This window comes from Lagopus leucura, unplaced genomic scaffold, assembly GCF_019238085.1.
Source record: "Lagopus leucura isolate 7727_CA_CO unplaced genomic scaffold, USGS_WTPT01 Super-Scaffold_739, whole genome shotgun sequence".
In the NCBI taxonomy this organism is placed as follows: domain Eukaryota; kingdom Metazoa; phylum Chordata; class Aves; order Galliformes; family Phasianidae; genus Lagopus; species Lagopus leucura.
Window position 1 is genome coordinate 20,131,591 of NW_024962255.1, and position 24,771 is coordinate 20,156,361.

Sequence of the window (24,771 nt, forward strand, 5' to 3'; positions counted from 1 at the left end):
CACCATTTGAAAAGGGAAAACCTGACTACTAAAATAGGTTTCCTTTCTACTTCAATAGGTTTACTCTCGTTCCTTTTCTGATCTCTGTACTATAACAAACTGAAAGGTTACAAAGTCCATTATCTGTATGTTCTTAAATTAAACCTCCGGCACTCAGAGCTCGCAGTAACAAATATTACTTCCCAAATCACATTAGGCAAATCCCACTTCAGCGGTGCTGCCCCTACAGCTGCGTAAAGAGGGAGGAAAACAAAGATCCGAGTGGAGCGGTGGCTCTGGGCCGAGCTCAGCCTGCACGAACCGCCCCGGGGCTCTACTACTGAGCTTCGTTATTGATGGATTTTAAAACGAAGTTCGGAAAACGTAATAAACTGAAGAAAAAATATTCGATAAGAGCTAAGCGGTACATACCCTCTGTGCACTCTGCAAAGCGCAGATCGTCACAGGGAGGAGAGAAAAGAGAACACCGTTAGAAAAGCCCTTCAAGCCCGCGCACGCTCCCGTCCCACCGCCGCTTCCCCGCGTCTCCCGGCGCGGCGGCAGCTCCGGCTCAACAGCGGCTCCGCGGCTCCCGGCCCCGGGCAGCGCCGCAGCCGCCGGGAGGGCGGCCCCGTTCCCGGCTCCGCAGCCGCCCCGTCGGGGCCGGGCTGAGCCCCGCGGCCGGCACAGCGCATGCACTTACTTCTCCAGGAGCGTGAGGGCCGTGCTGGGGTTGACCCGCAGGTACTTGGAGGTGGCCTGCCCGTAGTCGGCCAGGTAGGTGGACCAGTCCCACACCATGAAGAGGTCCAAGAGCTGCGGGAGAAGAAGCGGTGAGCGGGCGGCAGCCGCCGCCCGCTCTCTCCCCGGGGCCCCCTCCTCGCCCTCCGCTCGGCGGGAGGCGGCGGCTCGGGGCCAGGCCCAGCGGGGGATACCAGCGGCCCCAGCCCCGGGTGATTCGCCGCGGAGAGGGAGAAAGGGATCCCTGCTCCCGGCCACCTAAAGGAGAAGCTCAGGTAGTCTCAATTAAGTGAATTAAAGAATCCCTGCGCGGGACTCTCTATGGTGACCGATCCCTACACCTCTGTCCCGAGCGCACTTTTGGATCGAAAAACTCAACTGCTTCAACGGTGAAAGAAGAAAAACCCTCCAAGTAGAGATAAGCACGCAGGCCCGGCCTTTCGCTCGCAGCCCGGGAGCCACCGCTCGGCACCGCCGCCCGATGCCGGCCCGCAGCAGCAGCCGATGCCAACGGGGCACTGCCGCGTTCTCCCGCAGCCGGCGCCCGGCCTCCTCGTCCCGCGGCTGGAGGCTGCTCCGGGCTGCCCTGCGCCACAGCAGCACCGGTTTGCTGTTGGAAGGAACACCCCTCCCGTTCAGCATTTGCTTCTTCTGCCTGTAAGCCAGAGCAGGGCCGCTGCAGTAAGGACCCAAACACCAAGCACTGCACCTTCAAACTTGCATGCTTCCGTCCTCCTCTCCTTTCTGAACCCTTAAGTTATTTTCAAATAAAGTGTCTAATTTAATTATTTTCTAATTAATATATGTAATAAAATGCTTTCTGAACACAGAGTAACACTTCCTGTGGCACAGGTACTGCAAAGTCCTTTCAAAGTCCTACAAAAACATTACAGACTTCAGCGACGTCCAGATTTTACATCTGAACACCTCACTTGGGTGAAAGGCATATAAAGAGCAGGGAGGCTGTTCCATTCCCTGCTGACTACACATCCACCATAGCTGTCAAGGTCAAATGCAATCAGTTCTTTCTCATAACTGCCTTCTCAGTATGGTCACCATCAATTTTCCTATTGATCTGTGGAGAATATGCTGTCAGTCACTAAGCAAACAGAGCTGGTGTGAGCTATCAGGCTCTGATAACCCAGGAATTAGCGGTATTTGTGAAGCCCCTGCCCTCACCACTGTGCGTTACCTATCCCTTACTACCTGTGCTGAGACAGCCAGCAGTGCCCAGTCCTCACAGAGGCTGTGCAGTAAACTCCAAACCATGATCAAAAGAGCAGAAAGTGGGACAGTTGGACAGACAACATGAGGGGAAGATAAAGCTGACAGCCACAGGCACACAGGCTACATAAACTGGAGACTTCATGTTTCTTCTCTCTCACAAAGAAGCAAACAGAACGCATGAATCAATTACCACCAACTACAGAGCCACTTGCCACTTGGGATCCACATGGAGAAGGTCTTTATAAAAGGACCACACTGATGTTCTTGCAGCAGCTGTGTTCAGTAAACCAAATTTGTAGGGGTAGGAAATATCCCCATTGCAGCACTGACACTGTGGTCTTCGTACCATCGGTGTTTGAGTCACTCAGTGACAGCGAGGGTGGAAGGTCAGACCTACCGACCAAACACAGTCTGGCACGTAGGGCTCCAAAGGGGCTGCAGACACTGCAGAAGGTCGCAGGCTGCTGCTGTGCACAATTAGGTACGGTGGTTCAGTCCCCCTGACAGCCGCAGTGCCGTACTGTGGCACACTGCTGCACTAACGGGCTCTGACAGCGGTACTGTACTGCAAGTGGGCAGGAACTGCTTGTTTCTCTCACGTCTGTGTTCCCCTGCATCTGATGTGATGCTCGGCAGCATACAGCCCATGTGGGCAGAAAGGCCTCTCTTAAGGTGGGATTGTCTTGAGCACGCACACACGAGCTGGAAGACAGCCCATCCATCCAAAGATGCTGACAAGTGTTTGGACTACTTCATATAATTCCAGCTGGCCTACCTAATCCTGTGGTAGTTAGTAGAGGGTAAAGATACCTTGATCTTTATGTACAAGACTCTTGAAAGATAACAGAAGAGCATGAAGATGCAATAAATAAATTTTTTTACCACATGCCAACTGAAAGCTGTGTGGAATTTATCATGAAAATTAACACTTGGCCATCTTCCTCAACAGAAGGAAAAAAACACCAAATTCTTCCCTGTATTTATGCTGTAATTTCACTTACAATAGATTTACACTGAAATGATCTTACAATGTGACAGGGACTGGGCGTGGGCAAAACCACAGGGAGAGGGAACTGCCTTTGGTGGTATTACAGCGTTCAAGGTGAAGGTATAATGGAAAGATTTTGTGGATTTGGCTCGATGTGCTGATACACTCTTATTGCAGAGATGTAACATTGGGCAGACGTTAAATTCCACTGAAATAAAAGAAGGCTGTAAATCTATGATGTTTTAAAAACTGTGATTATTACTAATGCGAAAAAAAAAGTATTGAGGGCAAGTCTAACTGTAAAGGTATTAATTTTGCCAACATGTACCAGCTACAGTAACACAAAACAATTTGGGGATAAAAGGTGAGGTGAGCTTGTCACAAGGGCCTCTCCATTGGTCCTGTGATAGTTCTTGTTGTGGCAACCAAAATCAAGCTGTTAGAGGCCAAATGAAAGCAATCACTCCCTATTGCTATTTTATCCACTAAAACTGCTATTACTGTGACAATAACTGAAAACAGGATGTGCTGTCCAGCAAGCAGTATCCCATAATGGCATGCTCTGTAGTAAGAGCATCGGCAATAAATACATTTCTGCCTTAAAATAAATCAAAATCCATGCTGTAGCACAGCACACTCGCACTGCTGGCTGCTACTTCCTTGAGGTTAGAATGTGCACTGTTTGCACTTAAATTACAGTAAAAAATAACATTTTATTTTGTACATGCATCTCTTCATACTTAACATGTACAAGAAATCCTTCAAACAGGACAGAACCAAACCTTTCCCTCTGCTCTCAGGGGCAGGGCAGACCATGGGCTGTTAGCCAACCACCTGCTCACACCCAAGGATCCACCCATGTCAGAACCAACTTACACAGCTAAGACACGGTGAAGCACCTATTAAGGCAGATACAGGTGCTCTGCTACACAAGAACAAAGGTGCTCTTGTACTCTCTTTATCCCATAACAACCATGGAAAATAAGAATAAGCTAAGACAGGCAATGCTATACCTAAGAATTTTATAATGAAGCAGAATATGTTTCCCTTGGAGCATGGGAATAGTTCTTAAAGCCTTTCTGACTGCAAGCAACTAACTAGAATTTGCAGACAAGTGTGTGCATTGGTGAATCATTACCAAGAAAGAAACACAGGAAAAGCTCTACCCACACTCAAATGCAGTGTCAATCGACTGTCCCCTGCTAACATTTACAAGTAGGCAGGCTGTACGCCTATTCTAAAAGTGAGACAGAAGGGGAAATTTCACCCGGCATCTTGGGAACATCAGAGCTGATGGACAACATCTTCTTTTCACTGCATATTAAAGTGCTGCCCTCTCCACTACATTATTAGCCATGTATACACAGATCAATACACCTCAACTTGAAGCCTTTTGTTGCCATGCTACACTTGAGTGATGCCCTACAAGCCTTGGATTTTCTAACTTTCTGTTAGAAAGTTACAACACAACACAACACAATATTGATGCCACGTGGGAAAAAATGTCTTAAGATTTAAGGGGCAGAATTCAGGTTTCAAATGGGTTGCATTTATAATTCAAGTTCAGAACTCTTCCTTCCCCCAAGGTTTCTCCAGGGTGATATGACCATCTTAGGGTAGAAATTAATGATAATCATTAGTCAGTAAAGTTTTGTTCTGTATCACCCGTACCCAAAGCCCTCAGTAGCTCACTCTTATTCCTGTATTTAGGCCATCTTGTAATTACATGAGAATTTTAGGCACTTGGTAACGGTCAGACTCACCCATCCGGCCCTTTCAGTCCTGTTTGAGCCTCTGTCACATCCTCAGATATCATACAGATGCCCTTTCCTTTTTACTTTGGGGCAACTGTCAGGAATAATCTTGGGAGATAATGCGACTTTGGGAGCCAGCTGTCCGCAGAGCCAACACCGCGGCAGAGATGGGAGATGACGATGAGGGCTTTGCAGGAGGAAATGGGGTCAGTGTCCATTCAAATTTTTCTAGACAACACACAATGTTGTCTAATTTAAAGTTCTCAAGATAGCTTAGTATGAGATGGAGTGGTGCTGTTATCTCTTCTGAAGTGTCACGAGTGTCAGCAAGTAGCTCTGGCTGGGCAGCAAAGCACCCACGGATCAGGAGGTGGAGATAAAAATGAGAAGTTGTGCATCTAACATCCAGCTCACCTTCCTGTAAATTCCAATATTCCACCAAAAAAGAGTAATTTTGAATTTAAAAAAATAATTCTGAAACACGTCACCGTTGGTTATGTCCTTCAGACCTCCTTTCCACACTCACAAGCGGAATATTTTGCATGCTGAGCAGCTTATTAACCCCTAATCACCCAGTTACTTCTGGACTCCACTGCATGTGTAATTACCTTCTCTCAGGTACAATTTGCCTGACAAAATGTCAGAACACTTGCAGCTTAGTTTGCTGAAATTGATAAATGCTGTCTTTCCACAGCCCAGGGGCATAATGAACAGGAAAAAAAGGCACTTATGGAAACACACAGAAGTGGATTCATGCCAGCAGAGCTCCAGGCCTGGGCCACATCGTGGCCCTCTAAGTGAGAGTGTGCATTGGGCCTGCTGGGATGGGGCAGCCACAAACCTGCCACCCACAGCAAGATTGCATGTGAATTTCAAATTAAGGGTGGGATTAGATCCGTCTGGGAAAAAAGTATCCCCCCCAAAACGACCGACAAATGAAAAAAGTAAGGGTGAAGCAACGCAGTGGAAGCTGATATTGTAAAAGGCCATCATACGTGCTCAAGTAGAAGCAACACTACTGAGACTCTCCGGGAAAGGGGGGAAAAATCAAAAGCAGATCCGGACAAAATTCAGGAAAAGCAAAAAGGGCAGGATTGTTTTTTTTTAACAGCTTTGCGGTATCCGTGGGCTCAGTTGCTCCTGATTTCTGCTCTATGGTGTTTTCAGGTTATGCACCCGCACACTATGGGGAGTGCAAAAAAAGAAATCCTTACCTGACCTCTGGATAACCCAAACAGGAGATTAGCCCATTTCCAAGCAAAGCAGGTTGTCACACTGTTAGGCCAATTGCTTCTATTGACACTTTGCATAAACATCTTACACAGGGTGATCAGAAAGGACTGTTATGCCATTAACGCTCTTTTTATTTTTTTATACCTAAGCCTTACAGAATAAAGGCCTTTCTGAGTAAGGGATAACAAAAGGGTCAAAAGGTCACAAACATTCTTTTAAGTAGGTAAAAATCTGGGAAGTTCGGATTCGTTGAAAAGTGCAAATTAGAACTTTTCTGCATCCTGCGGCATTCCAGCACCGTCAGCTTTTTCTGGTTTTACTTCTATCAAATTCGTTAATCTTCTTAATTGCGCATTTCTACTTTTACTTTTAAATACGCAAATGCTAAAAACTTAACTTCAGGAAATAGCAAGCTGTCTAATCTTCTCAGCTAATCGGTGATCTGAACAGATTTAGACAGTGCTGTTAAAATCCACACGGGGATCGGTGTGAAAATATAGAGCTTTTGCTGAAGTGGTACAATTGAGCAGTCTCCTAATGTACGGTTTGCACCTATAATTTACACTGCCTGAGGTTTGCACTGTGTACAGCAAAATATTCTATATTTTCCTTTGTTTTGTTTTTGCTTTGATCAGAGATGGAAACAATCTCCCTTTAATAGCATAAAAGCCACCTGCTGGGCATTGCAGACTACAACTAATTGGTAAATTCTTTGAAATTTAGATATAATGGATTTTGACCTCTTTAATTAAAAAAATCCCAAAGGTTCGAACACTGGTGAGCTCTGCTGGGAAAGCAGTGGTGCCAAGCATACGCAGCTGCAGGCTATGGCAAACCTCTGTAAGAGAGAATACTGAAATAACATCACACATTTTTCCTAGAGGATGCACAGCTTTTGACCTAGAAAAAAAAAAGCCTCGTGACCATTGGCTAAGTAAGTCACTGAGATAAAATAATAGCAAGTATATTAATAATACTGTTAGTAGTGCTGGAATTGGGAGGGGACTTTTTCATTTTAGAGACAGTAAACTCGCAGAAGCCATTCACAACCATCCCACTCCTCAAAATCCCTGCCCAGGAGCTGACAATGTACCTACAGACACCTTCTATTCAGAAGAGCAAATGAGTTTGCTGACTGAAGAGAAAGCATGCCAATCAGAGTCCTTGTTTCATAATTTCTGACATAATGCTAACCTTTCAGTGGAGCTATAATCTCATCAGCTCGTGAACTCTGAGGCAACACTGTCTTCCTTTTGTTAAAACCCTTATTTATACTCTGCCCAGCAAAACGGGGCCATGGGACTCACTGCAGTAACATCACTATGAAACAAAGTCGCTTTCTTTTTAGAAAGACAAGCACACGTGAACATACATTCCACAGGTACACACTTATTTGCAACGAATTAAGAAAACCCCTGCAGGAACAGTAAGATAACATGCCCACTAGTTCACAACATGCCATCTCCATTTATTAAAGCATGCGGCCCATGAAAACACTAGATTGGAACTAAAACGCAAAGGACCGAAGTCAGAGCGGCACAAAGACAAGCCTTGTTCGTTCTAAACATTCCCCGTTCGCAACGGAACAACGGAAGTATTTAAGATACAGGTATCTAAGTCTGGCTAACAAGGAGAAAAGGCAGCGCCTGCGAACCGTGGGCTACCAGCGCACCAACCGAACGCAATTAGCACTCCATCAGTCGGTGCTCCTCACTGCTGACAAATACCTTGTTAGTCTGGTTAGCAAGTCTGCCTGCCACTTGCCAAAATATTTGGTTTTATTTACTCCTGGTGACTTATTTTGTGAACGTGGTGAATTTTAAAATCCCCCCTACCGATCACATAACTGGAATAACACACTCGGGTCTTGTATTTCAAAGTGTAAATTGATCTCTTGATCTGCGAATGTCTCCCTATAGTTCATGCTGCCCTTTTTCTGGATTGGTAGAACAAATGCATTTTCAAAGCGATGGTATGGGGACTTAACTATGCAATTCCCATTAGTGTCAATGGGGGTCGCAGGCTAAATTCCTACGCGATGCTTTGAAAACTGAGCCCTGGATTTTCAAAGGAAGGATAGTTTGTGTTAGAAAGGCGGTGTCTTTCAGTTTTTAAGCCCACCGCGTTTCAACGCGCTTGCTTTCTCTGTCTTTCTTTTTCTAAGCACTAAGCACTCGGAAATTGTGCCTAAACTGGGTACACTTAAACATTCACAAGAATGAGGCAGTTTTATATCTAAACACTTACATCTGTTTCAAATTTATACGTGAAAATTGTATCTGTTGGGGTACAATCTTTGACACATTTGTAAGTGTGTAACAAGTAAACGCCGGGGCTATGACAGCTGGACCTCTGGGAATTGTTGTTATGCTAAGAAAAAAGAGAAGTTTCCTGTTTTTGAATATATCCTTTATAGCCTAAATTCTCCCCAAGGGCTTCCCTAAAGCCTGGACCTTCAGGCACACTCTGAGATGCCTGGTCTTGTCATGTATGTAAGCCAAATGCATTCCGGATTTTTTGGCGCTGAAATGAATGTAGGCTTGCCTGCATACATTGCTGAGGCCACGTAAGCAAGCTTGTTGCTGTTATAACAAAAAAACCCACTCCTGTCGTATAGCTTTAACAAATCTCATTAAGACATCAAGGAGCCAAAGCTGTAACTTGCAAAGAAAGTCACTGAAGTAGTCATTGAGGCAAATAGCCAAGCCCTATGCAACATACAATATCACAAAAAGTAATAGATACTCGAAGAACCTTTGCTTGATTACAGTGCAAATGTTTATTGTAAAGCTTGTTTCTCCTCATCATTAATGAGTAAGCTGGCCAGTAGCAAAAGAGCAAAACAGGCCAGAGTTTGAAAAGCAGAAGCCTGGCAGGCAGTCAGGCTCCAGAGGGCACAGCTCTGGCCAAATTGCTCCTGTCCATCCCATCAGCCTGTACACGCAGTCCCTTCAGACAAAGCATAATCTATGTCAGTGGCAGAATGTGCATGGATTAAACACTGTGCATTATGCAGTGTTTGGGTTGGTCAACAGTTTTTTATTTTTGAGCTCCTGACGCAGAGGCACGCTGGCAGATGGCATGCAGGGAGTCACAAGTGCAGCCCCAAAAACAGAGCTTCTGCCTCTGATCTGAACAGGTATTGAAAATATCATTTTAGCTGTAAGAATCAAGAAGTCCTTAATATATCACAGTTGCTTTTACAGCTGTCATTTTCATTTTGCTCCTGTTTTTTTCTTCCTTTTTTAAAATACGGGTGTGTTAGTAACACTTAAACACCGAAACTTACCGGGAACGCAATGAACTTGAGGTAATTTTTACATCACAGTTTAAAAAACACAAATCCTTTATTAGCAGTTTTTTTCCAACAGCATGAGACTTATAACAGTCATGTTTTCAATCACGTGCTCGTCTAGAATCACAAAACTTTGTGTAACTGCAATAAAATTTAAATATAGAACACCTGCCATGGTGCGTTCTGGAACTGAACTCTCTTGTCCCATCTGCCACATTTCCAATGCAGCAGTATCCACGTGAGTAACTATTCACCAAAGCTCAGTACATATACTATGCTACGAAAAGTCATTACTTGACAAATGCTGTTTAGAACTATTCTAAACTGCCCTTGTGTACATGCACATTTAATCTATACCATCAAGCTGCTGTACTCTGGGACTAAACATCTGCAGTGTTCTGCTCAAGTATAATTGCAGCTGCAAGTTTAAATGTCAATCTGATTACTTTTAGGTTTGAAGGAAGGAGTTTCTACAGCCTGTGAATGCAAACGGATATCTACAGGAAGACAAGGAAGTATGGCACAGCTCCATGGCATCAGACCTGCAAAGATGAGCAACTTCAGCTCTTTGTATAAAACTGCAGTTCACAAAACAGACCCAGGAAGCATCCAGTCTAGCTCCTCAGAGCCAGCTATTGACTGGTAGGACTGAATGTTTCCTTTTCCCAGCTTTCAAGTCATCCCTTGTTGTGGACAAAAACACCAGATCAAATAGCATCTCAGGAAAATACTGAAATTACACTGTTGAGAATATTGAGGCTTTCAACCTGACAGGAGGCTATACATAGTTTACAGTATCTCTTGACTGCACAGCACTTGGTTTCAACAGAGTTCAGTCATCTCTAGTGGGCACTGACAGAGGACACCTCTGCCATCCTCTGTTAGGCAGCCATCAAAGACTCCAGTATTTTACATCAGAGTTGATGTAATGTTCTAGTGTGGCTGTATTTGCTCTACCCTTGGTCCCCCTTCAAAGGCTGTGTCTCAGAACATGATCACAGCATCCATGTTACGTAGGGTCTACGTCTCAATATTAAAGAACATCTAGCACAGCAATGATTGTTGCAATTGTAAAAACACGTACAGCAGTAACACAAGTAGAAGTTTTAACCACATCTGAAATCTAAGATACCAGAGGCCAGAAAACAGCAACTTTTTTCTTTGTTTGTTTGCATCAAAAAGAAAAAAAAAAAAATCCAATGCAATCTGTAAGGCGCAGACACTTATAGATGTCCTCACCATGAGTTTACTGTAAACAGATAATTATTTCTTCCAAAGTAGTGCATTCAGGGTATGCCTGCACACCCACCCTTCATAGCAGATGAAGTTACATCCCTGAGGGAAAGCTATACTAGACCTGGGAACCACTGGACAAGGAATTTCACCATCAGTAGCTCAGGAATGTAAATATAGACAAGTTAAGAGCAAAGCCCAAACCACTGAAGTTTCCTATTCTTTCACAGACAACCTTCACTTTCTTTTCCAGCTACTACAAGTTTACCTCCACATTTATATCAGTCAAATGGCTCTAAATGCATTTTAACAAACACTGCAGTCCATATAAAATCATAGTATTTGTTGGGTTCTTTGTTTTGTTTTGCTTTTCTTGCCTAGATAATTTGGTTTAGCAAAGGTCTCTAAGCCTAGTAAGCTGCAGTAACAAGAAACCCGGATAACCCAGACTTTGTTTTTGTAGGCTATTTGTGAAAGATCTTGCTTTTCCTGATGCTATGTTTGCAAATGTTTTAGGAAAAATCCTTCCTGCTCAATGTCAATATTCCAATACTACTACTTTTCTAAGAAACATGCCTTCAAGAAATTATTCTTCCTAGAAGACAATCTTTTTCCTTAGAATATGTTGTTTCTCATCACTTTTCAGGTGACAGTATTTCCTTAAAATGTCTCATCTGAAAAATTATTTTTACAATTGCTCTGGAAGATAGAAAAAAAAAATCCAAGCTATGTAATACACAATTCTTAGCAATTACTCTTCATTCCTTAGCTCCAATAGATCTTAATATACACAGAACCTTGTTAGGTAGGTATGGCACAATTCAGCCTCAAATGTCTCCTGCAATTTGAAAAGCTCTTCCCCGGATTTTATTTGCCACTTTGAAATGTTATCCCTTTCTGGTGAGTAATCCTGTGCTAGATTCTTTTCCTTCTTAAATGAACATTATTCTCACCCTTTATTGACTGACCACATCTATTATCACATGTAAGCAGTGTTAATCCTCCAGTAATTAACACCCTTATTAAAGTAATTTTAACTCAAAGAAGTTTAAATCACATTATTGGTTTTATTTAATTAAGTTACAGAGACTGTTTTACATTGTCATTCGAGGTTTCAACCTGTGTCTTTTCAATCTACTAGATAGGCAGCCTTCCCCCATTACCTACATATTTCCATCTAGGAACTAGTCAAGGTTACTCTTTTCACAATTCACTTTTTAAGCCATACTCTGTGTCAACAGATGCAAGACTTACGCATTACACTGAACTCATGACCATTCTCTAAACTACCATTTGGATACGTATTTCAGTGACATTATCAAATTTAGGATGAAATCTATACTTCCACAAGACTCAATATCCTTTAGTGCTTAAAATGAATGAGCAGCTTTTACCGTCTTCAGAGACATTAAACAAGAGCAAAGCTTTTTTGTTTAAAATTTAGGCTGGCAAAAAGAAAGGAGAATCTGAATGCACAGAATTGTTCAGCACATGCTACTTGCAAACGTTTGGCACTTTTCCTGTTGCCTAGAAAATGCGTCAGTTTTTAAACCAGCATTTTTTTGTGTGTCTACTGCGTGTTCCTCTCTATGGGAAAGTATCTGGTAGCCTATGTGCTCTTACAGAGCTCAGGTAAACTGCTCAACTGACGTGTTTGACACAAGGTCAAAAGATGAAAACTGTCTTCTGGTTTGACTGCATCATGTTACACTGTGCCCTCTGGAGGAGTGTGGGCTAATTGTGTGCGCTCCTGGAACAATTCCTGGAGTCACGTTGTTGAAACCAGGAAAGCTTGCATTCTCCAGGTAATAAGGCAAGCTCATGTCTATGCGGACTCTATACATCATTAACTGTGCACTGCAGGTCCTTTCTTTCCTCGAGTGAAAACACCTCTTCAAACTTCCATTGTTTAAAAAAATGTCTGTTCTTAATGGGTCTCAGCATAAAGCACAAAAATGATAAACACAGAAAGAAAAAAGGATAAGAACAATAAAGTGCCTTTATAGAGGCACAGCATTTTTTCTCTCTCTTTATTATATCCTTCATGCTATATCTTCATTTTTTTCATCTTTTCATCTTCCAAAATCCATTCTTTCCTTTTTCCCATTTCTTTGCATTTCTGTTCTTATTCATTCTTCCCCTTCCCCTCCCCCCCCATCTTCACTCTATTATTGTGGAGTTCTCTAATTGTGCTGTTCTTTCACCAATAATATGTGGGGGGTAAATCCTCTCCGAGAGTTTTTATAGTTATTATTGAGGTGAAATACATATTATATTGCATAGTGTATTATGTTGTATGATATATTATATTGTAAAGGCACTTTTGAAGGTACAGTTATTTTCTAAGACACTATGGTCCAAATGAATATATAGTCATTTCTGAATGTATGGAAATGTATATTCCAAATGAACACTCCATCTATGTAAAGGTTTGTAAGCCTTGAATTGTGAAGGCATATAAAACAAAGAAACAGAAAAAACCCTCCCTGCCTCCTTTCATTCATTGCTGTTGTTCTGAAGCAGAGAATTCCTTGGCTTCCTGGATTCCTTGTTGTATAAATTCTTGATTTTACAGAATTTTCAATTGTCCCTATAGTGACCCTCAAAGAATAGATGGATTATCTCTCTCATTTTACAGAACAATCTGTTGCAAAATGAGAAACAAAAAAAAAAAAGGGGGGGGGGGGGGGTGGGGAAGGGCAGGATATTGTATTCTGCCTTTTGCCTGTGCTGGACAGGGAATTTACAGAAGGGTTGGAATCTAAACATATTGATTGGAGCAACTAAAAACTGAGGGTAAAGCTGTAGGTTTAGGTGGCTATTAGTGCAGCCCAGTATGTACTACTAATAATGAGGATATTACCTGCTTAGCTAAGGTTGGAGCATGTAAACAATTTTGAGGCAGAAATTACTGATTACACTGAAGCAGCTAGCAGCTCCATGGCTCCTTGATGGGTGACTAGGGCTCATAGATGCTAAGAACACAAATAACAAGTAACCTGAAAAGCAACAATTTTCTTGTGTTGTTCATTTAACAATGCTCATTCATTAGTCATAGGAACCACATACCACCCACAGGATTCAGAGGAAGTCCTGTGGAGCTGGGGGCTCCCACACTGAACTCCATCCATCAGCTCAGAGCCATAGAAGGGCCCAGACACAATGGCAGAGATCCTGCGGCAACTGGCTGTCAGCAGAAAGACAACAGCTTGATATAATGTATTCCCAGACTCTAGGAAAGTCAGGCATTCAAATCTTGCTACAAGTAAAGCCTTCAGTTTGCATTTATAGCATTTCTGGTAGGACAAAGATAAAGGCAAGCTTGAGTTGGCGAGCAAAGCTGCCAGGAAAAAATGCCAGAGAAATGCTTCATTCCACTAAATAGCTTCCACTGCATGGAATCTACATCAGTGACTCAAATAAATGATAATCAGGGGTTAATAAATTCAATAGACAAATGGATCATTTTTTTATATTTCAAGTAAAAGATTGAGAAATTATCTTAAAGTGAGCCCAGTGACAACTTTCTACTAACAGGTATTTGTGCAAAAGAACAGAAAAGACTTCTAATGGAAATCTTTTTTTTACCTTTTTTCCAATGGAAAACCTTTTCCATATAAGGTTCATTTTTTTTTTGCTTTCTCTCATAACATCCTTGGAGATGCTGCAGACTAAAACTTGACTACTCCATAAGTAGTTTCCCAGAGACGTAGCATGAAAGTTATTGAAGAAATCTAATATTTCATTTGAGAAAACAGAGGCTTTTTGGTTCTGGTATTACAGACAAGGCATAACTGGTATACGCACTTCAACTTCTGAGGATACAGCTATAGTGCCATTTATATCATAATCTCAGAGAGAATTCATCTGCAACTAAGGGATGAACTTTCTTGAACCAAAAGTTCTCCAGAGATATGGAGTATCATCATAACAACAGCTCTGTAGGTTTTGAATGGATTGATTCCTTCTAAACATTGTCTTGTGAAAGTATTATTGATTCTGAAAGATGATTAATTCTGACAGCTGGTACTTATCAGACAGGGACTCAGATATATCCATCTAAAGAGTCTTGACAAGGAACTTTTGATATCTGCCTTGATTAACTGCTCCAGTGAAGCTTTTATTAATTTATGTGATGGCAGTATTTACAAGCTGGAACTCCGCTGCACTGCTTATGAAAAATCAAGTGTTCCACCTGCACGTGGCAAGAAGATCAACAAAACCCTTTGCTATCTCAGCTCTAAAAACTGTACATTCGACTAACAACAGCAACCTTAAGCCTTGCTTAACATACTATCTGCTGCAAACATAGTATCTCCTGGTCTCAACATCAAGCTTCATGAATTCTAAGGTTTTCTAAATGATTTCTTGGCAGCTCATCTAACCTGTGCATATATCTGGTTTTGTAAGTGGACAACTTAGAGAACTGTGTCCCTTAAATGAACTAGGCCAAAGGAACAAGAAGGAATATTTTTTATTTTTGATAACTTACACAGTTACAGATACCTAGAGCATTCTTCACTGTCAGTTAGGAGATGCCATTTATTTTATGCATTGCAGACTTCAGTACATAGTCTTTAGTGCATATTCTTTTGCACTTTTTTTCTGGAGAAATTCTCTGCTTTTTCACAGAGATGGAGTAGTGTATCTTGCAGCTAAACAGCCACTTGTACATTGTTTTAGTAAGGTAAGCTATTGATAGGTCTCCTGAAGGGAAGTAGTAGAATTCATACATTGAGATTTTAAAATCTATTTTCAGGTATGCTCCCCATGCCAGTAAGCCAGGATCTAGCATGAAAACTTGGTGCAGTATCAGTGTGTTATTTGCACTCCTCTGATTAAATAGGGGCATTCAGAAGCTGAACTGGATACAGACCATTTTGCAATGGATTTGATGAACGATTTAGTGTCCCAAAGAACACAGATGTAATAACTGGCACGTGTGCCTTTAGCTCCTGACAGCAATGGGGCAGGAGTACCTACTGCCAGGAAATGACTGACTTGCCATCGTGCTTTGGTTATCCAAATTCTTATCAAGATAGTGTATCTAAAGCTGTGCTTGGTGTTGACCCTCCCCACTGCTAATTTCTGTGCATTTGTTTCCAAAGCTTCCTAATTCTTACCAGCTGGCAAGTATAAATCCCATCCCAGTAATGAGCTGCCTTTTGTGTACAGAGCACTGATTGAGATCTTCCTCAAAGATATCTACACACACAATTTGCCCTACTGTGATTACCTACAGGCTTTGCAGAGCCTAGGCAAAAAGTCAAAAGCAGGAGTTTCCTTTGGGAAATATAAATGCGTACAAATTCTTATGTTTGTCAGAATAATTCTCATTTAATTGTAAGACTCAGAAAGTCTCAGAAATTTAATTGTAAGTACTCAGAAAATGCACTGTGTATTCTCTCACAAGCTGGATAACATATTTATCACACAGTCATATTCATAACTGTGTTATTTGGAACACAAGTATGTATATGCACGTTAACCAAGTATGACACAAATAGATGAAAAATTGAGCCTTGCAGTGTCTCTGCACTGTTCAATGTGTGGACTAAAGTCCTCTTTCTTGCTTTAGTAGGGATCCAATTAATGGAGAAGAAGGCCAAGAAGACTTGCTTCCTTCTCCAGTGAAGTGAGGGTCTGAAATCCGGAGAGGTGCAGCTCCTGTTTTGTTGCTGTCTGAAACTTGAGCTCCTTTCTTTAGCTGAATAAGCAGCATTGCACTGAAAACTAGAGAAGTGCAAATCCCATTACATAGCACCCTGAGGCTGGGCTTCATGTTACAGATGTAACATGCTCCTCTGCTTGTTCAGAGAAGCTGGGGAGTGAAGGTGGGGGGAGAAAGGGATCAGTACGCATTGTGAAAGAGCCTCTGTGAAGATGAAAGTCTCAACAACAATTTCCCTCAGGAAGGGGAAGATGAAATATTCAATACTACCTGATAATTAAAAATTCAAACCACTGTCTTATGAAAGAGAGGCTTACTTTTATCTTTAAACCATGAGGATTTTAAAGTCTTATTCCTGCACATATAGCTAGTGACTTCTCCCTCCTGGAAAAACCTAATGGTTTCTCTGGTTAAGACTTGTGGAGCAGGGCCCAGGGGTAGCTAACTCATTTCAAAGCCAAGGCAATCTGCAGGAACAGGATGCCTGTAGAATCCATGCCCTAAAAGAATAATGGTAGACTCTTCTGGCAACAGCCTGCAACTTATTCTTTGACATCTACTGAAGGGCAGACAACCCAGTGGCTGAGATTGAAGTCCAGCAATCTGTTCCACATTTTCTACTCATGGGTCACTACTGAGTTTATCAGGACAGCTCTCACTGATAAATGAGAAGCAAATTTGGGTAACAAAAGAAAAGAAAGGTTATTAATAAGAATTTTCAGTTTGAAATAAACTTACATCTGTTGCATGCAGCTCTACTGTTCAGAAGTTTAGCAGTATTTCTTGCACACCAGAAAATGCATTACAAAGTAACTGGACAAACAGCCCAAGAAACTATTAATCCAGTTTCCATTATGCTTTGCAAACAAAAGAAAATGCACTATGCTGTTAAATATGATATAAATTTTTAGAAGAAAAAGTGTACTGTGCATTGAAAATTACTTATGCTTATGGAAATGCATGCTTATTCACACACATATATAGAAGTCTGAGAAATGTATCTGCTAATGTTTCCATGGCACATTATTCTGTATATTAACTGCATTGATCACAATATTATCAGAATGTTAACATATACAGCTGAAAAATACTTCCCTCATCACCTCTGAGGAATTTAGGGACTGTAAACTACATTACCGCATGGGTGGTGACTCCTGTGGTGGCTCCTTAACTTGGAACTTCCTAACCTGGTGGTTACCTACAACACCTGATTCTGCTTCATTTCAGATGGCTATTCTTGTTGCAGGAACAGCACTGACAGCAACTAGAGAATACTAATGTCACCTCCTAAATTGCCAAGAGAAAACACAGTTATCTTCACACCCCTGCTGAAACAAGAAAATTTCACAGTCATCAAACTAGCCCAGTACTTGTCTGACATGAATCAGTAGAGGAAGACCTGTCTGAAACTGAAGTAATGGTCACGTTGGAGAGAAGCACAAGAAATCACTTGTGAAGTCTATGGTAAAAAAAAATAAAATGAAATCGGCAGCTTAGGCTGTAACTGTGCAGGCAATGATTTTATTTCAAGAAGAGGCATTTATTTCCTCTCAGTTAGTTAAGAAGCATGAAATTTGCCCTGGGAAATTACAGCTACTGATACAACATACAACCGGATCTGTAAGGTTACTACTAGGTTATCAGTATTGTCCACTGCACACTGCATGGGCTCTCCAAAGAGGAGCACACACATTCTAATATTGAGGCCTCCTCCCCACAGTGTTTAAATGTGCAGGACATCCAAGAAGCAGCTGCCTCACATTCCAGAACAGTAACGCTAATTTTTGGACACTAAAGAACAGAGCATAACTAGGACAAAACTAATTCATGGAGAAGGCAGAGACTAATTCAGGTAGGATGAACTAAGACTTTTTTACTTTCAAAGGTTAATTCCAATTGACCTAGGATCTGAAATGGTAGTAAAATCCCCGAAGTTCATTCCACTTCATTTTGGGCCAGTGCACTATTTACCCAGGCTCCCTATATAGTCAGTAGCAAGAGATTATCTTCAGAGAGCAATGCAGGTCACAGGTGAGCTGGGTCATCTTCATGAGATGCCAAAGAGCATTCTCTTTAAAGAGTCACATGCCACTTTGATAATCGCCTTGATGAGCTGGCTTGCTCCTCAATGCTTTAAGTAAGGGAGATGAAATGGTGCACCCAGGTATGACCTCAAGTCAAACCTCAAAACAAAAAGCATATGACACAATTACAGCTGTACAGAGATGTGTAAATGTGGACAGAAATGTTTATGTATATAAATTTTCTTAACAGCTGCTTGCTGCTTTAGTAGCTGCTAAATTAGCTGGAACTTCAAGTTTTTGTATAATGGTCATTGGATTCTTAATTAGTAGAGGGGATTGTATATTAGTATTCTCTCTGCAGTAAACTTTAGGTAGCTCTCTAAGAAGTTTCTGTATGTTATTCTATGGTTCTATAGCCACTGCCTGTGTTAACAGGTCTGAAGTACAATACCTTCTTATCAGCGCAGGGATGATAATACATAGTTACATATATCCTTTGGAGGATAATTCGTAGGCTGTCATGCAATGACTTACAGTGATGCAAAAGCCAAGCAGGTTTTTGGCTACACTTGTGACATATCCATCCACACAAAGCAAATATAATGGACTATTCCATCTTACGTCAATCACTTGCACAAAGCGGATTGTGTGAATGTGAAACTATCCTGGATTAATTTTTCTAGATTACATCATGTGACATATAAGTTCTTAAATTCCTCAGAAACTGTGCCCTGCTCCAAAAGGTTTCTGTTTTGTCTGCCAAAAATAAACAGCAGAATACAACCAAAACATTTAAATTAGAAAGAAGTCTATGCACGCAAAATTCTTCCTCCAGGCAGAAGAAAATAGAATGGCGAACAAATGCACCTTTTGTGATTAGCCAACTGCATGGGATAAGTCATCTCTGTAAGATGCCGGGATACTGAAGTTATGGGAAGAGAACAAAAATCTTTATTGACCAGGATTTCTCCAGATTACTAAGCTTCTTTAAGGAATACATCAAGTATTTACGGAAGTGTAAGAGGAGACAGTATAAGAAGAAATAGCTGCTCAGAGAGGACGCTGGGAAGTGCCTGCCCCATTGCTATTCTCAGCTTCTTGCAACTTTCTGCAAATACTGTGTTTTTTGTTTTTTCAGAAGCAACTCTCTCATGTCAACTTTCTGTTTGCTTTTTTGCATTTGTGGGAAGAAGGAAGGAAGCCTTGCAGGGAACAACGTACTGTTCATACATTGCCTTCAGGAACTGTTAGGATGAAAATTCTAATGGCAATTCTTTTCAAATCTGCTTCTCTCCCTGCAGTAATCATTCAAATGTAGCTCTTCCCTCTCTTTCTTCCAAGCTTGTTCCTCGTAAGTCGCTTTACCTCTTTAGGAAAATGTGCTACAATATCCTACTGCCCAATCCTCATTAATCTTACACATTGTCTTAGTACAACACAGAGAGAGTAAGCTGTTGTTGAGATAACTGGCTTCCATTAGCAAGCATGTGATTGGCAGGACGATAAAGTCTTTTCCCTTGCAGGTCAGCTGCTTTTTAAGAAGAGGGCAATCCTGCTGATCCATCTTTTAGTTACAGTCTCTCACTGAGTCCCAAATCTCTTGCCTTTTAGCTTTGATACGGTTCAAGCTTTCCCCCTTGTATCAGCCCCTACCTGTCATCAGCTCCTCTGTACCAAACAGCCAATATCAGGAGTTTGACCTCAGGGCACAGTCCGGGTGGGCAGGTAAAACCTGACCACTGGACCTACTTCCTTATCTTTCATATCCTGCAATTCATGAAGAAGTATCAAATTCAAACTAAAAAACAGAAGCATGACCTTTTATAAGAACTTTCTGAAAAAGGCTCTGTTGCTTTTCTAAGTATTCTTGAAAAGAACTGTCATCCACTCTATTAAGATAGAAATGGATCACAAATAAGAAAGAGATGGAAAACACTGCAAATGCTTATGAAATGCTAAGTGTTATTTTTAATGTGGTCTTGCAGTATCTAACCACTTTTGGTAAAACATGCAATGATATGGTAAAAACAAAACAAAACAAATATACCAGACCTGCTTATACGTACATGCTTAGATTGCAACCTACACTTTTGCTGTTTATAAAGCTTTCAAAATCAATACTATTTCCATGGGATATAGAGTGTTCTCTACAAAATGTTTTTTTGCATCAAGAGAATTCTAAATGTAAATTGCTAACATAAACTGACTGCTATCACAGGCAATATAATCCTTATTTACATGATATGCTCAACAGCTGGTACTTAATACATACAGAATATTATTTATTTCCTATAGCAAGTACGTGCATACCCTGCATAGCTGCATATGCTTCTGCATAGCTGGAAATCACATTTTCCCTTGGAACAAACATAGGCTCCACAAAGATTTATAATGCTCTGGCAGATGAAAGAAATGATGCCAAAAATCTCTCAACATTCTTTCCCTTTAAGTAAATTGTCTTTGTACAAATTGGAATATGTTTAGTCAGTTCTAACACTGATAATAAAAGGAGAATAAAAGAGAAACCAAAAGAGGAAGGTCATTAGTCAAGGCAAGATTTGTACTTTGCCAGACTTAAACTATCAAATATGCTGAAGTCTGGTGCTCCTAATATTTAGGTATCTCATTAATGAATCTTATGGCCATGATCCTACATTCTTCTCAGACAGGCCAGGCTTATCCCGTTGTAGATACTGTTCATTATGTTATGTTCTGCTAAGAATATAATGGGCAAATCAAGCTTTAAACTTTCTCATTTAAAAATATACTTAGTCCTTTCCAATTATCAGGAGAAATCGGAACACTATTGCCAAGGGAACTTTCCCTTCTGAAATGCCTTTCTATTATCTTACTGTGAAAAAGAAACTACCAAACTATTAAAAGCAAACATGTTCTTACTACATAGATAATTTTGCATTTCTACTCTTTTCTGATGACTATGACAGACACATAATGGTGCTGAAAAATCTTAGCATCTGCAGAAAGCTAAAGCGCAGCTAATGTTCCATTTCACTATTTAAATAACACTTTGTACTTGAAATTTTGTGAAACAAATTCTTTAAAATTTACTTCAAGTGTGAAAGGTTTATGAAAATGAATTACTATGGTTGGATATATTATCAGAATTCAGAGAGCAGGGAATAGAAATGACTACATGAAATTAAGATAAGTTAACTTTAGTCTGGAAAACATCCTTCCTTTAGACAAGAACTGAGAAAAAGTGTTTTCAATAGCAAGGCACTTTAACTTAATTTTGGTACAGAATAAAGATCAGCTGGCTGGAATAAAGTGACTTTCTAACTGTTTAAAAGAATATGTACTAAGTAAAGGAAACATTAATACTATGCTTGATTCTACTCTCCAGGGAGTCATTCCCTAGAAAGGAGCAATTGCTCAGAATGAAACAACAGTAACAGCACACCAGGGTAACGTGTACTCTTTCAAAAAAAAAAATAAAAAAAGCATTGCAGGATCTTTACAAAACAGTCAGGACCAAAATTCAATGTTACATCCATGTAATAATACCACCAGTACAACGGTGCCCCCCAACACCACCTTGAAAAAATAGTTTTATACTAAGTAACAGGGAGTAGTGCCACTAGTAACTGCTTTTCAAAACCAATTACATGGGAATGCTAAAACATGAAAGGTTCTCAAATTCAATAACTCCAGCATTGGTCAAAAGGGGAAATTAGTAGGATAAAAAACAACAACTAGTGTCTTACTTGTCTGAGGTCGATGAAAGCTAACTGCAGGGTGTCTCCCTGGAATCCTGGCACAGGCTCAGAACTAGCAAACACTGCAAGAAAAAGATCAAAATTATGGATGTATATTTTTTATAACCTAACATAAAAATTAGCACTATGCATTATAAATGATAGCTAGCATTAAAATGAAATCAGTTTGATGCAAACACATTACAACTATTTAACCCACCCTAATTAAAAACAAAAGAACCAACAAACAAAGCGTTCCAAGAACAATATCTTTAGGAAGACATTTAGGTTACAATTCTAAACCAGCAATAATCTTACAAACATTAAAGCCAACAACTTCACATTTTCAGCCTGAGGTGAGTGATTACTGAGATATTTTGAAATAACACCAATTCCATGGCTGTCAGCATATTTTCAAACATCTGCTTTTATTACAGCATCTGCTCTATAAAACACCACCTCTATCCAAACAGCAATAAAAGACAATAAGGTGAGAGCTTGTTAAATGTGTGGACAACAGGTGGAAAACTCTAAGTGCCACAGTCAGAACAGAACTGAAATGTCTGTTCATGATAATGAACTTCTGCTCTTCTTGAACCCAAAAACAGACTGACAAAATTGGAAGGTAAAGCTATCAGCTAAGTACAAAAAATAACACATACGTATGAAACAAACCAGCTATTTAAGTTAGGAAACCTCAAAGATTTTCAAACCTAAAAATCAATGATTTTATTATTTATTTTATTTTCATATGCAATTTGAAGGCAATTAAAGAAAAGTCAATAATCTATAAAAGAAGGGTAACATCACAGATTTCTGTTATTATTAAGTGAAAATAGTAAAATTAGAAATTCATTAAAACTACAAATCCCCAAAGTAGTACATCATAGCTAAACTAATAATCAAGAAATATCAGAAAGCATTGATGCACTGTAAAGAAGTTCAATGCTTTCAGGAAAGAGAAAACAACAAAGCTTTCCATCATGCCCCCTCCTTTGTTCATGTCACAGAGAGCTATCAAATTAAGACTTCAGCAGTTTCCCACTTCCTTCTATGAAAATCACATGAACACAAGCTCAGCAAAATGTCCTGACATTTCAGGTGGCTTCAGGATGTACTCAAAAGAAGCACTGATGGGATGGAATTTTATAGCCGACATATTGAAAAGTATCCATGTCCAGGCACTGCCTTCTCTTAAACGTAAAGAAGTAAAAAGCTGTATGATGATAACATTTAAAAAGTTGGAGATCGGGCACAATGAGGCACATGCTATGTAATCAGTAGTCTCATATATGATCAGAAGGCCTGCTCATGAACTCCATCCAGCCCTTCAGACAGCAGTACTTCAGTAGACTAATAACCAAAGTCAAGGAAGTCATTAACTGTGTGCAAAAAGATGAAAAGGAAACTATCACTGACTTACTGCTTCTCTTAACACAAGAAATAATGGACAATGAAATAAATGGAGAGAATGTTACAAATCAAAATACTTTTTCATAGAACACAGTACATCATGGGACTCATTCTCAAGACAGGTTGTGTGTAACAGAAATACAAATGAGAAACAAGTATAAATGTAAAAAATGTATATTTGTAATACAGGCCATTCCACAACAGTTAAACAGAATAGTCTGAATACACTGTTCATTAAATCCCTATGTACTGCTGGAAGATGGATCTGCAAAAGGAGGGGCCACTCAATAAACAGCTGGTGTTTTATGATCTTCTCTAAATACTGTCACTGATCATTGCTAGGGACAGGATGCTTGGTTAAAGGGAGCCTTAGCCTCACTAAGTTGATAGTTCTCATGTTCTTATCCCAGTCACACATTCATAAGGGACATTTACAGAAACACCCACTGCTTTATACATCCACTCACGTAAGACATTCTACTTAAAAGAGCTGAAGAGAATTTTTCTTATGCTTATTGCCTTAAGCAATCAACAAACTAGATACTGCTCATGCAGCTAACATAGTTGGGAATTTACCCTAATATATTTAATAATGCAATATTTTTTTCACTAGAAAGCACCTACTACTCAGGTAGCTACAGAGCAAGCATGAAAGGCCTCAAACTAAGCTACTGTCTATGCTCCATTCTCTTTAATTACAATTTTCTGTTATAAACTTATTTATGACACTGGGGGCATTCATGATAACAACAATATTTATTCTTATATTTGGGTCATTTTTGACAGGTGACTACAGCAGAATTTTCTTCATTATTAAAATTTCATGAGTTCAAAGGGCAAAAAGATAATCTACTTATGGTAACAGTCAGACAGTCCCACTCCCTCAGCTCAGGGCTTTTAAGTTTTGCTAACAATTTTACAAAGCTAATTAAATATTTTCTACTGCACAGCATTTTAGGAAGATATTATAAGAACAGGATTAACATTCTTAATGTCTTTGTCCTAAGGGTCCTTTTCCAGATAGTAATGAAACATTGCCATATATAGATCTTTAAAAATATTTACCCCCTACATTCATGTTAATCTTAAAGAGGATTTGGAGGGGTAGGGGGCTACTTGTTTGTTTACCTTAGCATGCATAAAGACATTCAGGAATTTTACAATATCTGAGAGTGAAAATGCAAAGATCACCATCAAGACTATTGAATACAATGGCAAACAACTAACTGCTTGGCAGTTTGAATTAGAAACTTCAATGCTTTCAGAAAAATAAGCTGAATATATGCATTAGATGAATCTGCTCTTCACAAAGATATTGCTATAACCATTTTCCTTGCGCTTTGTTAACACCATGTTGTCCTTTTCTGAGTATATAAGGCTGGATATTTGGTAAAATGTGTGGTCACAGCACACCCAAGCTCCTCAGTGTTAAGCACAGAAATACAGTCCTTGTAACAGCCAGTTTGGAATTTACAGGAGGCAGAATCCAATGGGAAA

At 40.3% G+C, this 24,771-nt stretch overlaps 1 protein-coding gene across 6 annotated transcripts in view; it reads right to left on the reverse strand.

Moving 5' to 3' along the window:
- EXOC6 (exocyst complex component 6) overlaps nt 1-24,771 on the reverse strand; it is an 83,400-nt gene that overhangs the window by 1,200 nt on the left and 57,429 nt on the right. For 3 of the 6 annotated variants that reach the window (XM_042862767.1, XM_042862769.1, XM_042862770.1), the window contains 3 exons: nt 21,871-21,944; nt 683-795; nt 412-423 (listed from right to left, as the gene is read on the reverse strand). In XM_042862767.1, the coding sequence (XP_042718701.1) occupies nt 412-423; nt 683-795; nt 21,871-21,944 (199 nt within the window). The remainder of the gene's footprint in view (nt 1-411; nt 424-682; nt 796-21,870; nt 21,945-24,771) is intronic. The other 3 variants (XM_042862771.1, XM_042862768.1, XM_042862772.1) reach the window with 1 other exon arrangement.